Source organism: Ceratotherium simum, chromosome 27 (assembly GCF_057802395.1).
Source record: "Ceratotherium simum simum isolate JZ-2026a chromosome 27, ASM5780239v1, whole genome shotgun sequence".
Lineage (NCBI taxonomy): Eukaryota > Metazoa > Chordata > Mammalia > Perissodactyla > Rhinocerotidae > Ceratotherium > Ceratotherium simum.
In genome coordinates this window covers 13,275,538-13,290,164 of record NC_141926.1, presented here as the reverse complement: position 1 = coordinate 13,290,164, position 14,627 = coordinate 13,275,538, and the positions used below count along the sequence as shown (strand labels likewise).

General features: G+C 49.8%; 1 protein-coding gene across 1 annotated transcript; it reads right to left on the bottom strand.

Annotated features, from left to right (window-relative positions):
* Positions 1-3,463: 3,463 nt before the first annotated feature.
* On the bottom strand, positions 3,464-14,555 carry CFAP298 (cilia and flagella associated protein 298). Its single transcript, XM_004429560.3, has 7 exons — positions 13,878-14,555; positions 11,378-11,545; positions 9,492-9,559; positions 6,344-6,502; positions 5,359-5,490; positions 4,067-4,162; positions 3,464-3,775 (listed from the first exon to the last, which is right to left on the bottom strand). Exons 1-7 carry the CDS (start codon positions 14,014-14,016, stop codon positions 3,665-3,667), a joined length of 873 nt encoding a protein of 290 aa, XP_004429617.1. The 5' UTR covers positions 14,017-14,555; the 3' UTR covers positions 3,464-3,664.
* Positions 14,556-14,627: the final 72 nt, after the last annotated feature.

The following is a 14,627-nucleotide window of genomic DNA, read 5'->3' as shown; positions in this document are numbered from 1 at the left end:
GCTTTTCATTCTGCATTTCATCCTGACTCATTGCTGGAACAGGCTATTGTGTTCTCGGTCTGGATGTATAGAATTCAATCTATTCAAAGTAGTGAGAGACCAGGACGTAGCCTGCGGGAATCTGTTAGTCTGCTGACCTCTGAATCCATGTGAGTGTGACCCAGAATCCTATGAGAAAGAATCCTGTGACCTGCGTGTACTGGGCCTGAGAGCAGGTTGGGGTCTCTCCTCAGGCTAGGACACAACCTGGCTCTTCTATCGCTCAGGGCAGTGGGGTTTTCAGAGTCGAGCCAGGTGTCTCTTTGCTTCAAGCCTCTCAAGGGTGGGCTCCGGGATCCTCCCCCTCAGTGGTTGGTGAACCACAGCAGTGTCAGGACCACAGCCCATCACTGTTGCCTTAGACATTGAGATAATCGAAGGCCGCCATCCCCACCCTGGAGCACACTCTTGTTTTGGCCTTTCACAGACGTGTGTTCCATGGGCATTCGCTCACTGACATTCACTAGCACCTGGTTTAGTGCCTCCATCAGGTATCAACAGAAACCACGTATAGTTAACGGCAGATTTTGGGGCAAGGAGATGGGTCTTCGGATGCTCTACCTTGAGTGAATGAGCCTTTCTGGGCTTTGGTTTCCTTATTTGTGAAATGACAACAATACTAGTTTCTTCCTAATTTGGCTGTTGTGGGGTGTAAATGAGAAGATACACGTAAAGCTCTTAGTACACCTGTCCAGGAAACAGCAGGTATCAATACCGGCTGCCATTGCTGTGACCTCTGGCATTGAACTTTTCCTTGATATCCACCTCATCTCTCCTTGGACTCTCTCTGGGGCTGGTGACTTTCAGCAGCGTGGAGTGACGACTCCTGGGATCCTGTGTCGATCGGAGCGCAGTGGGGGTGGTTGTGAGACTTCGTAAGAGAATTCGGCAGCACTCAGACCCCGCAAGGCTACTGTCCTCCAAGCATGTGGTGGTTAATTTCAAGCTCAATGGTCATTCTTCGCAGAGCGGCTGCCAAGGAACGAAGTAATCGTGTGACAGAAATGCTGCCCAGTGTTTCAGTTTGCTGGTTGAAAGGGTTTTGATGGTGTCAAATTTTATTACCAGCACTCCTGGTCTCCATGAACTAAGCATCTGAGAAGACAAGTCATGTTAAGGGACAAAGCCGCAGACCCAGATTGGCACCGTACAGACAACAGCCGCTTCGTTTCCTTTTGATATTGATCCAAAGATGCACTGGATTAGAAAAAGAAAGTAACACCAAGACCACATACTTAGAATGATCTACAGCCTGCCATTTGGCAAGATGACTTCTGCTGATAAATTGATTTCTTGGGGAGTCTGGGCAAGTCCTGGTTGTGGCTCCTTGGTTCTACCCTCACTAGCGATGCGACCAGGGATGAGTCAGGTCATCTGAGGTCACCACTACCTTCCTCAGTTGGCGGATGCGAAGTGAATTCACCCACGTGAGCACGGGGGCCACAGAGCGGCTCGGTGACTGCCAGTCTCCCTTTCCTTATGGATGGCTATAAAGGACACTCACATTTACATTCTAATGAGTTGCTCCTTGAGTGCTGGGGGTGGGGGAGAGGAGGAGGCTGAGGCAGAGAAGAGCAAAGGGCAGGCAGAGAGGACTATTCTCTTTTTACATGAGTATTGAGTAAAGGAGTGTAATGTGAAGCCAGTAATCTAGTGATTTCTACACTCAAAAGTGAATGACCCTTTGGCTAATAACTTTTGCTGATTATATGAAGCAATGGAGTAACTATCACGGCCACATAAAGCATTTACATCCCAGAGTCAATAAGAATTCCTAGTGCTATGGAAATAGTGGTTCTTAAGAAGATCTACTGTGATCCTGTGGCTTGATGAACATTGTTTGCAGGTCTAGCATGGATGTAATGCACATACAGTGTACACTGACACAGGCAGGATGCTCCTCCAATAGTCATAGGACCTTAGTGCAAACTGTATATCATCCAAGGACAAAAACTTTTCACAGAGACATTTAAAATTATAATGAAAGTCAAAAAGAAAATAGACGCAAATTTGATTTGACAAAATTTGACAATCAACTAAAAGAGTAAGGTACAATCGAGATGCATAGCCGGCTACAACCCACTTTAGGAAACATTGTTTTGAGAACAGGAGAGTCAGCTGGGGGCAGCTGCCCTAAGTAACCTGGAGATGGTGGAGAGGTGAGGGAGGAGGCAGAGGGTTCTGGGAGAAGAACTTGTGTAGGGTGCTCGGGGGTCCTTTCCGCTCTCTAGAGGAACTAGTCTCTGCCAAGAGCCCAAGTCCTCTCCACGAGGTGAGGGGCAGAGTCTCAGCAAGTCTTGGTGCAGTGTCCCAACTTCTGTTTCCTCTGATGCAGGCATGGAGATGGGCCAGTCCCCACTCCCCACAATGGGACCAGGTCTGGGAACCAACCAGCTGGCCCTGGCCCCACCCCCCAGGGGAAGCTGCCCCTCAGCAGGTGGAAACCATACTCACGCCGCCTCCACTCACTCCCACAGCTCTATCTTTGTGGCCGTGGGGTGAGCTCAGGCACCGCAGGGGATGAGGAGCAATGGACACAGGAAGACCAGGACAGGGCAAGTCCCCGTCGCTTCACTTTTCCTCAGGGTGAGCAGGCTGCACTTCCTCCAACTAGGGGCCGAGTGTTCTGCAGAGCACGTCAAGCCGGACCAGATTTCTGGGCCCCGTCTGCTGCTCAGGCAGTCTGGAGGATGTACTTGAGCTGCTGAAGTGTCAGAGTGTGGGGATGATGAGTTGGAGTACTTAAAATCAAAGGTGTCCCGGAAACCAGTCAGGCTGACAGGGGAGCCAGTGTGTCCTGTGGCCGGATGGTCACCGCGCCTGAGCCTGACCCCACCCGCCAGCCTCAGACAAACCTCTGCACACTGAGAGTCGCAGGCTGAGCTCACAGGGAAGATCCCTCTGTTATGAGGATCTGCATTCGTTTTCAGAAAAAGCCCAGCAACTACAGAAGAATTTGTTCAGTTTCCAGGTTAGACTAGTTTGGCCACCCAACTTCCATCACCGGTGTAGCCTTTACACCTGGAAGACCACGCAGTCAGGCACCAACCAGGAGGCGAACTTCACCTTCCAAGCTGGGAGACGCCGGGCTACAGTTAGACCCTCCAGCGGGATTACGGAAGTCTCTGAAACAAGACCGAGGATTGAGCCTTGAAGAGTTCTACAAAGAGGGCCAAGGGACAATGCGGGACAAGTAAGTGCCCGGCGGCCTCTAGTGGCCACTGATGGCCAAGTTCACAGCAAGTACTTGACCAGCTATGGGGAAAAAGTACTGTCCACTTCCTCCCGTACGACAGCCATCGTGAGAATACAAAATAAAGAAATCAGGAAGAAAAAAATGTTTGTAATCACAGCATTAGTATTTTGTCAAAGCAAAACCTCAAATACTAAATAGTTGTCCTGAAATAAAAACAATTTAGGCAGATTCTTTTGAGGATGTATTTATTAAATTCTAAAACCCTGCAAAACTTTCAAAAATTCAAACCAAAAAACTAGGAAAACTAGAAATTACATCTTTTCCAGAGGGTTGTGAGTACCCGTCTTAGTTGTTATTATTATTACTATTACTATTTTGCCTGAAGAAAGGTGAGCTAATATTTGTGAAAGCTTCATCATCCGGGGAACTTCATCTGGGTCTCCACTTGATGTCTTGTACCCCATGAAAATGTCTTTTCAGAGCAGTGTTATCTGCCCACGGGGAATTTAAACAGGAGTCGTCATCATTTTCTTCCAATTTCTGGAAATAAATATGTTCTGCTCAGGAAGGCATTTCAGGAAAGTGTTTTGCAACATAAAGAACCCAGGACCACCTCCCACCCCGCCTTCCCGGGAGCGGGACACGTCCAGACTAACACAGGCAGGATGCCTGGCAGGGCTCCACTGGCCGTGGAGAGGCAGAAGCTCTAGAAACACCCCCTCGACATCACATGGAACTCACCGCCCCCACCAACGGCCCAAGTGCCCTTGGATTGGGCACGGGGTGGGGGTGGGGGGGTAGTGCCCCAGGCACCCATTTGTCACCCGATACCTTCAGTTCCTCTTGTCTTCTGTGATAATACAGCATCAGCTGTTTCTGCTCCTCACTGCTAATAATGGGCTCTCGGGCTGGAGCTCCTTGTCCCCTCTGGAACGATGAGGGAACAGCAAATTGTGGATTAAGGCATTCTTATAGGGACAATCCAGGAAGTCACAGCGAATGTGTCACAACCACCTTCGCCAACTGCTGAAGATGAACAGGTCATCCACTTCCGATCACCCAGAGCGAATCACCAGGGGAGTCTTGGGCATCAGCAGCCCCTGGCTCTGGGCCCTCATGGTGGACCAAGCCCAGTGGCTGCACGATGCCATTCCCCAGTCAGCCACCGCAGGTCCCGTGGGGAAGGCCAGAGATAACATGGAGGACCCTGTTTCACCCAATTACAGAGTACTGACTTAGCAGAGAGCACACAGCCAAAGCAGCCTGCCAGATATCCAGCTCCACATCACATCTGTGAGGCCTAACACTCCCTCCTCATTCCTAGAGTGTCAGCACTTTGAAAAACGTGAAATCAGTGCTCTGGGCTCTATTTTTCATTTCAAGAAACATTTTTAGTTACTTGTAGTTCTAATTTTTTTTTTTTTTTTTGGTAAGATTTACCCTGAGCTAACATCTGTGCCAATCTTCCTCTATTTTGTACTTGGGCCGCTGCCTCAGCATGGCTGAGTGGTGGTGTATGTCCTCGCCCAGGATCCAAACCCAGAAACCCGGGCCACTGAAGCAGAGCATGCGAACTTAACCACTACACCACTGGGCCGGCCTCCTTGTATCTCTATTTTTATTTGTTTATTTATTTTTTTGGTGAGGAAGATCAGCCCTGAGCTAACATCCGATGCCAATCCTCCTTTTTTTGCTGAGGAAGATTGGCCCTGGGCTAACATCTGTGGCCATCTTCCTCTACTTTATACAGGACACCGCCACAGCATGGCTTGACAAGCGGTGCGTCGGTGTGCGCCCGGGATCCGAACCTGCGAACCCTCGGCCCGCCAAAGTGGAGTGCGCACACTTAACAACTAGCCACTGGGCTGGCCCCTTGTAGCTCTATTTTCCAAGTTGAAATTAACATGGCATATTCCCCTCCTGCCCAAATTAAAACAAACTCAAAATATTGTCATACATGCACACTGTATTGTGCGTACAGAGGATAGTTTTATTTTAAGCCTGGACCAAGAGGATTAAAGTATTTGTACAAGGAGTTTAAATCTTTCAGATTTATTGTAAACGTTTATCAGTTGGAAAGCGAATAACAAAAAATAGTGACATGTTAACGCAAAAGTACTTACTTGCTGAATCTTGACGATAATTTTGGTTTTTTCATTTCTGCCCACGTAGTCTGAAAGCTTCTTTGTTCTTCTTAACTCCTTGGCTGCCCACCACAGTTGTGCGCCTGATTCTTCAATGACACTGAGTCCCGCCTGGGGCCACGGTAAGAACCCGCTTTAAGGTTATCAGGCCACTGCCACAGGTGTGGTCCCACCCTGGTGGGGAACTCGGCTGGTGCCCTCCCCCGTGGACAGGCTTCCAGCATCCTGCCCTCCCCTGCTCTCTCCGAGCCCCCACCTACTCAAAGCCCTCACTCATTTTAGTACCTTCCCTTCTAGTTTCAACTCACGCCCTGACTCGTTAACTTCCTGCTCTGGGCAGTGGGGAGCACCCCATCTCGTGTGTACCCTCATCTATAATATAAGGTCCCTCTTGGATAGATTTTCAGGATACTGCCAGGGAATAACACTGGAATCCTGCTGGGTTTTTAAATACAGGCATAATGGGGCTGTTTGCTTGCTTCTGCAAATTCCACCTATTTAAGACGGCACAGAGAAACAGACAGACACTGTCCAACAGGATAAGGAATAAATGAGAACAACAAAGGAAAATGGAACATAAAGGCAGGCAAACAACATGAAGCAACAGGTAAGCCTAGATCACAAAATTCCATGTAAAGGGACCAATACATTTGGGTAGAAATGGGCACAAATTAGGTTTCTGGCTTCCCAGTAGCCAAAGAAAACAGGAATGTTTCCCGTTAACAGCAATGGGCAGCCTCACAAACTTCTCTCCTGCCCGTGTGTGTGTGGGCCAAGCCCTCAACCATGTGCACCATCCTCGGGGGCCTCCCCTGAATTCAGAACTCTCGGAGGCACGGATAGCGAGATGGAAAGCCATGGATGAAGCAGAAAACTACCTCGAGAAGAGGAGGGTCAAATCTGAGAGGCTTCTGCCCTGTGGGGTGCGGGAACTCACCTTGCAGAATGCCCAAGAGCCGCATACCTGAGTTCCAGACAGGTCTTCTTTATTTTCAAACTCCATCCGGATAGGGTCGTATGGTGGCAACCCCATGGGATAAACAATCATCACGGCACCTCGAAGCTGGTCCAAGGCGTCCTTCACCATCTCCATGGTAACACAGACGCCGGCCTCCACTTGTTTCTGTAAGTGGACAAGCATGGTTATCTGTGGCCCATCAACTCAACAAATACTTAGCAAATTCTCGTACAAGACCCTCGCCAGACACTGCCAGAGCAACAAACAGAATCAAACTGTGCTTGCTACCGAGATGACTGCCATCTTCTTCAGGGGCTGAGCCACGTCCACACGGCCCAGACTGTAACGCAGACTGTGAGCAGCACTGAGAGAGGAGTGCGGTGAAGTGCGAAAACACTCGAAGGACGAGCCCCCTCCAGCAGCACGGCTGGGAGAGGACCAGGAAACACTGCAGAGGGGCCGGCACGGCTGCGGGGCCTTGGAACACGGGTGGGGTGAGTGGGAGCAGGGTGCTTCCAGAGAAGCAGAAGCCAAGAAAAGCAGGTAACAGCCAGCAGCCCACTCTGCCTGGGACAGGAGAGGAGAGGACTGAGCTGGATGGGCAGGCTGGAGCTGGTTTTTGAACAGCCGTGAGAGCCGGGCAGGGGAGTCTGTATTTACTGGGAGGCGACAGGCAGCAGTCGGCTTTCCTAGGAAGGAGTTGGGAGGTTAATCTTGCAGTGGGTGCAGGATGGACCTCGTCGAGGGGAGACCAGGTAGCAGGCTCTATATAATAAAAAATAGAGCTGGTCCTTGTCCCCTGTTCCCGGCACAGGGCTTCAAAACTCCTTGGGATTTCCTGAGTGATGGGGGTGTCTCTGTTACTCATAACAAGCCCCTTCTGAGCACACCTGAGTTTATGCTAACGAGGTAACCCACGGTGGGACCTTAGACAGTTCCAAGGGAGGGGCTGTGCTCCCCAGGAAGACAGAGCAGGTGATTAGAGGGTTGGACCTTTCAGAACCGCCTACCCTATCACCACCTCTGGGTAAGGATGTGGGGCTGGGGATGAGTTCATCATGCGGCCAGTGATCTAATCAATCGTGATCACGTAATGAAACCCTGATAAAAATTCCGGACGTCGAAGTGCAGTGGAGCTTCCTGGTGGGAGAACACATCAATGTTCAGGAAGGTGGGTGCCCGGATTCCACAGAGGAGGAGAGGGCATGGAAGCTCTGCACCCCGCCCCCCAGACTGTGCCCTTCAGGTCTCTTCCATCTGGCGGTTTCTGAGACATCAACATGCGTGCCAGAGCCCGCACGGGGAGAGGAGGACGGGCAGGCCCTGGTGCCCGAGGCTGACGCTCCTCAGGGAAGTCCTGGGGGCCCAGATTTAAATTCTCTAAACCTGTGTTCTCATCTGTAAAATGGAGGCACTACTCCTGCCTGACCTACCCCCAGGGCGGCTTAGGAAATTGGTCCCTAAGTCACAAATCCTCGTAAAATATATCAGGTCTTCCATGAGAGGCATATGCCATAGGAACAGAGTGAAGATCTACCAGATGTGGGGTCATCCAAGGCAAGTCCTGCTCAGAGGGTGTCACCCACCACGACCAATATTACCCACAGAGGGGGCGCCGTGGAATCATTTTCTATACTGGCTCCACCAAACGCCAAGCGCAGTGATCTGTGGCCAGATGCCACGGTCAGATGGCAGAGAAACTCTGAGTGTGGCGTCAGGATAACAGACACACCCCGACCATCCTGGTCTCCCACGCTCAGCAGAGGTGGGTCCCACGAGGAGGGGTTATGTAGACACTGTCGTCCCATTCCCCAGGAGCCACACAGTCTGGCTATCCTGACATCTTTCACTCTCCCCATGATGAACCTGAGCAGTGGAGGCCGAGTCTCCAGCCCAAAGTCACGGGACTGGTCAGTGGGGCCACCAGGACTCGAACCCCCCCCTGCTTGCCCCACTGCGTCCTGACCCACAGAGCTGACCGCCCCCAACACAGCAGAGTCCGGTGAGGTGACAGCAATGCGTGCCGCGTGTTTGGAGGCAGCATGGAGGGGGCCCCGGGAGAGAAAGCACCTGGCCGCTCAGCAGCTCGGCCACTCTGGGCAAATCACCACAGCATAGCGACCGGACCCCCGGGAAACCTCTCTGTGAACTACGAACTAACTACACAAAATATACGCAGGCAAAGGGAGAAGTGATACGAACAAATAGAAAGGATTTCCACAGACGGAGGTGTGGGGAGGCAAGGGGGCAGAGCACTGTCCAGGCCGCTGTTTTCCCTACGTGTTCTGAGATGCGCTAATCTGACTAGAGGTTAATAGTTATTATTTAAAAAAAGATTTTTTTAAAAAAAAGTTTTAAGAAAAGATTCTGTGGACAAAGGCATTTTGCAAACAGTAGATTGAACCAAAGCCTCCCTTGTAGGACTTCCAGAGCCTCCCCTACATTACCAGGCACAGAGGGCAGGCTTTCCTGAAGCACTTAAAGGATTAGTTAAGAGCCTGAAGAATTTGGGAAATGTTGGTTGAGAAATAACAGTTTTGCCCAGTGAATTGGGAGGAGCGGAAGAAAAGCAGTTATCAAAACTGAGAAAACCTACAGTTGAAGGTGGTAACAACTAATACAGCCCACACATAAATAAAAGCAACTGATTAAAAAAACCCCAATTCTTTAAATATCCTTACATTCTTTTTATACAGATTCACATTACCTGCAAGTCAATGGTATGACTTACGCCTTTCCTTCTATGAAACAGTTTTTGTATACTTATGACGATTACAGAAAACTAATTCATACTAAACACACACTGGGTCAATCACATAACCACAGAACTACTGTACAGCCACAATGTTCACATTCCACTTTCCTTAGCTCTTCAAAAAGGTAAGGGAAGCAAAATCACATGGGCATCACTTCATATTCATACTACATGTGAACCACATCGACACAGCCACTGACCTGTGGGAAGTGGGAAAACTGTCACAATTATGAAAAGAAAAAGCTAGGGCCCACCCCAAACATGCTGTTTCCCTTGCCTCTGGAAGGCTTAAAAAAGAAAAAAAGGAAAGAAAAGGTTGGTCGACAGATAACTTTGAAAGCCATAACTGGAGTCTGTATTTCAAAAAACAAGCTTGAGTGCATCATTTAAAAATCTAACCTTAGATATTATTGCTTTGGCCTCTTCTATAGTCTTCTTTAAAACTTGCTTCATTTTTTCATTTGGAGCTACAAAAATAAAAGAGGGAAGAGGGAGAGAGAGAGCCATCTTTAAAACTCTTCTTAAATATCCCAATCCTTCTGTCTGAGTCGGGGAGTGAGTGAATTGAGAGAAAGTACCAGCATGGAATTTAGTGAGGGATACATGAAAGTTGGTGTGAGAAGTTAGGTAAAAATCTCTTCACGATAGCAGAGACCAGAGCGTGCTTTAGCACGTGGCAAAGGCTACGAAGAGCAGGAATAAATGTCATTGGAGAGACTGGGGTTGGCAAGCTGTTTCTGCGAAGCACCAGAAAGTAAATATTTTGGGCTTTGAAGGTCACATCGTCTCTCTTGCAGCTACTCAGCTCTGTCACAGCAGCATGAGAGCAGCCACAGACACTACTTAAATGGATGGGCTGGCTGCATTCCAATAAAACTTTATTTATAAAAACAGGCCCTGGCCGAATTTGGCCTGTTGCCCATAGCTTGCCCACCCCTAGACAAGAAAAAGAAATAAGTTGAAAGTTTAGAAGCAAACACAATGGAGATGGCATGTCCAAATCTAGGGGAGATGGGGCAAGTTCAAACCTTATATTCTTAATAACAATATTAATTAGACATTGAAAATACTAGAAATGCAAAATTGTATTAGAATTGGAATGGTTAATTTAAGACAATATTGGTTTACAGATGAATAATGAACTGTTAACTGGTTCTTATGGGATACTACTATTTTTTTCATTGCTGCAATTCCTTCTAAAAAGCAAAGAATCTCTGCAAATTGAGGATGAGTTTAGTTATGAAAAGATGTGGAAGACAGCCAACCATTTTCCAGGTTAAAATTCAAAGGAAATAATACTAGAAATTCCTATTATCTTCAATATTTAAAAAATATATACTTTTTTTTGAGCACGTAAAGGCCCTGCAGGGACACTTTTGTATTTCTTTTGCTCCTAACAGTGTCTTAGGGGCATTGTAGACACTTGGGTATCTGTCAAATGATCAATTATAGTCTTTTAAATGGAACTTTTTATGCAGGCTAAAGGGATAAGCTATCAAAACGGGTTATCATCCTTTTCTCCTTCAAATTCCACATGATCAACCAGATAATAAGAGGAGAATAATTTCTTCATCCTCTGAGATGTACTAACGTGCAGCAAAGAGAGGCAGGTCCTCAATTCCAGCGGAGGCCCTTGGGCTGACTCCATTTTCCTCTTTCACAAAGAATCTCTAAATAAACCCCAGTATCTGGAAACTGTAACAGAACACAACCTTCGATGCATTTCCAATGATTATCCCCCCAAAACTATGAGGTTGAACCACATGAAATTGCCAATCTTCAACCATTTGCTACCTACAAAAATGGAATTTCAGGGGGCCACCTGGTGGTGTAATGGTTAAGTTCACACGCTCTGCTTTGTCCGCCCGGGGTTCACAGGTTTGGATCCGAGTATGACTTACGCACTGCTTATCAAGCCATGCTGTGGCGGCATCCCATATAAAGTAGAGGAAGATGAGCACAGATGTTAGCCCAGGGCCAATCTTCCTCAGCAAAAAGAGGAGGACTGGCAACAGATGTTAGCTCAGGACTAATTTTCCTCACCAAAAAAAAAAAAAAAATGCTCATTTCATACAGTTCATCTAATAGAGTTAAAAGCTAGCTGTGACTTAGTAAGAGCAAGAAGACAGATGCTTCCTTTATCAACCTAACTCATTCTGGATTAGCATTTCACCACAAGAAGGTATGTGTGCAGAATTTCATAAGTTTGTATAGAAACACTGAGGTCAATTTTTTAACATGTTGCTATACTCAGGCACGCACATAGAAGAAAAATGCTGGATTACCTTGCCCATTCCTTCGTCCAATATCATCCTTCTTAAATACAGAACCCCCGCTGGGTACACACTTCTCACCCCATTCATCCCTTAACTTCAGTTCTTCAATCTGGTCATCAGTCAGTCCTTGCATATTAGGAGGGAGAAATACGCCATGTTCTGCTAATTCTTCCATTTCTTAAAAATAAGAAACAGTTAGACGACATGCATCACAATCACCATCCTAACATCTTACACCTCATTGAACGGAAGCTCCCCAGAGGTCAGGGGTCTCGCCCATCGGCTCACTATTACTTAACGAACACTTAGATCCCACTTGCTATGTGCCAGACCTGTCCTGGACCTTTGACTGACGGTGGTCAATTCGTCCCGGGTCAACTGGGTTTAGGAGCTCGCCACGGTCACAGGCAGGCGGGCCGCAGCTTCTGTGCGCTAATCCTCTGTGCTATGCTGAGCTTCCTGGCACTCAAGAGGCACAAATTAAAATTCACTGACAGTCTGAGTGCACATCCACACAGGGCGTACCTGTTTTCCAAGTATGTTCTCATGGATTATCTCATTTAATCTAACCTTATGAGATAGGCAAGACAGTAATTACCATCCCCATCTTCCCTAATGTGCAGCTGTATCATCTGAGGCTCAGGTCACACAGCTATATTGTTGCTGTTGTCGCTGTTAGTGCCGTACGACTCCTAGACACCCTGTGGACAGCAGAGTGGAGCCCTGCCTGGTCTTTTTGTCCCATCCTCTCACCTTCTGGTGCTATGTCAGACAGTGCTCCACTGCTATTCACAGGGTTTTCATGGCCAATTTTTTCGCAAGTGGGTGGCCAGGTCCTTCTTCCTAGTCTGTCTGAGTCTGGAAACTCCGCTGAAACCTGTCCACCCCGGGTGACCCTGCTGGTATTTGAAATACTGGTGGCGTAGCTTTCAGCATCATAACAACATGCAGCCACCACAGTATGACAACCTACAGCCAGGCGGTGTGGTTCCCTGACCCGGGCTGCAACAGTGAGAGCCCCAAATCTTAACCACTAGACCACCAGGGCTGGCTACACTGCTACTATTTTATATAAAACTTTACATAAATACTTTATAAATAATTTATCTAAATTCCATCAGTGGGGAGGATTTAAGGCAGCTCAGACTCTTCCAAAGTAGCAGAGACAGGACAAGACCTTGGTTTTCTACTGTCATGTTCACTATTCCAACACGTGGCTTTATATATTTCCTATTCCATATATATTCACCCCAAAATGAATCCACATTTTAATCTTACAAAATTGCTTGCTTTTCTCCCCTTCCTTCTTTCCTTCTTGTGAAAGAGGCACCCAGATCTAGGTCTTCCCATAGCACTGTATGAAGACCCCAGGTGGGCTGTACTATACAATACTGTGGAACAAATGGTGTAACTTAATGGGATACTTATGGGATATTTATTCTCTCCCTCCCCACCAGACTCTAAGTACTGGGAGGTAAGGGACTGGTCTCATTCATTCTTGTCTTCATTGGGGATAGCACTTGGGCCTGCCTGAATCACAGGTGACCAAGGCGACTGCACAATAAACGAACGGATTTTAAATTCAGTAACATGACTCAACATTCAGCACCACATTTTCAACTGACAATTTTATAGAAAAAGAAGTTGAGCCCCTTTTCTCCCCCAAATGTTTTGATTTTAAAATAACTTTTAACATTGAGCTTGTTTTGGATTCAGTAACTTGCACTAAGAAACTACACAGTACGTCCCATAAAGGTAGAAACCGTAACCCTTAAGGGGTTCTCCATAGTACAAAAATCACATATTATAGTTAGAGAAACACATCTGGAGTATTATCACAAGTACTGTGCTGTCTGACGCGGTAGCTACTAGCTGCTGTTGAGTATTTAAATTGAATGCAGTTCCTCGGTGGTGCTCAGCGGCCACCTGTGGCTAGCGGACTCCTCAGTGGACAGCGCGAATAGGTCACACTTCCATCGCGGTGGAAAGTTCCACCGGCCAGCGCTGCTCTAGTGTTGCGAGGAGGTGGCCAAAGGCTGTAACACGAGAAACAGGCCCGTGTCTCTGGAGCAGGGAAAGGCACACCAAGGCTCTCTCCCTGTCTTCCCACCCTTGAGGGGCCGTCCCAAAGCCGGGCGGCTCGCCCCCGGAAACTGAAGTCTCGGAAGAGTGAACTCACCTTTCTAAGAGGGCCCGCGGTGGGTCCCCCCTCACACCTGCGGATGCCCCTACACCTGCTCGTGGCCCATCCTCCCGGTCCCTCCTCCCTGCGGACCCAGTCCATCCCACCCCGGCTCCCAGACCCCAGTCAAGGCGGTGGGCCGGCCCCTACGCATCTCTGGTGACCCCGGGGTCCTATTTCAAGCCCGGCGCCGCGCATCTCGGCAGATCTTCGGGAACCTGACCCTCGCCCCCAGCCCGCCCGGGAGAGCCTCGGGGGTCCCGCCCACTTCCTCCGCCCCGGACGGCCCCGTTTCCGCTCCCCCGGCCCCGCGGTCCCGGGCCGCACCTGAGCAGACGCGCTGCACCTTGAGCCGCGCGTTGTAGACGCGGGCGGCCTGCACCGTGAGCTCCTCCAGCCCCGTGCTCCCCGGCGCCTGCAGCAGGAACTGGCTCTCGTCGCCCCGCTTCACGTGCAGCAGAACCATGGCGGCCCCGCAGGCCCCGCCGAGGCGGCGAGAAGGCGAGAGGGGAGACGCGGCCCGCGCTCACCCGGCGGGCGAACAGCCGCGGCCGACTAACCGCTGCCGGGGGGCCGGAACCCGCGGCTCTGGCGCCCGCGGGCCGGGGGGACGGCACTCGCTCCCGGAAGTGGCTGTTGCCAGGAGCAACAAAGCAACGCGGAGGCTGAGAAGCGGCCAGCTCGGGGTCAGCACCCGAGGGTGGGGACGCTGCGGCGCGCGGAGAGCCGGCAGTGCGCTCCCCGTAGCAGGGGCTGCCGGGCCACGACCCCACAGTTCGCGGGCGCCGCTGGTCCAGGCCCGCACCTGCCGAGGGGGATTCGCCGCGGTCCGCTCCCGGAAGTGGCTGTTGTCGGGGCGACCTCAAACAGACGCAGCCGCTGAGGGGAGCGCGGAAGGCCCGGCGACTGGCCTGGGGCCCGAGACTCCGCCCGGGGAGAGGGGAAGGGCGGGAGGGAGGATGCTAGGTCGGGAAAGGCGGGGGTGGGCGCGCACAGGCCCCGAGCATTTTCTTTCCAGCCCGCTCCTAGTCTCTTCCGCGTTTCGGCCGCCGGCAGTCTCCACTTCCGGAAACGCCT

What these genes read in the sequence shown, in the direction of transcription:
- CFAP298 (XM_004429560.3), bottom strand. Translation starts at nt 14,016, where the DNA reads ATGGTTCTGCTGCACGTGAAGCGGGGCGACGAGAGCCAGTTCCTGCTG. An exon ending in TGGACGAAGGAATGGGCAAG is followed by an intron (nt 9,560 to 11,377) that starts GTAATCCAGCAT and finishes TTATTTTTGTAG; the next exon opens with CTCCAAATGAAAAAATGAAG. An exon ending in TTATCGTCAAGATTCAGCAA is followed by an intron (nt 4,163 to 5,358) that starts GTAAGTACTTTT and finishes TCATCGTTCCAG; the next exon opens with AGGGGACAAGGAGCTCCAGC.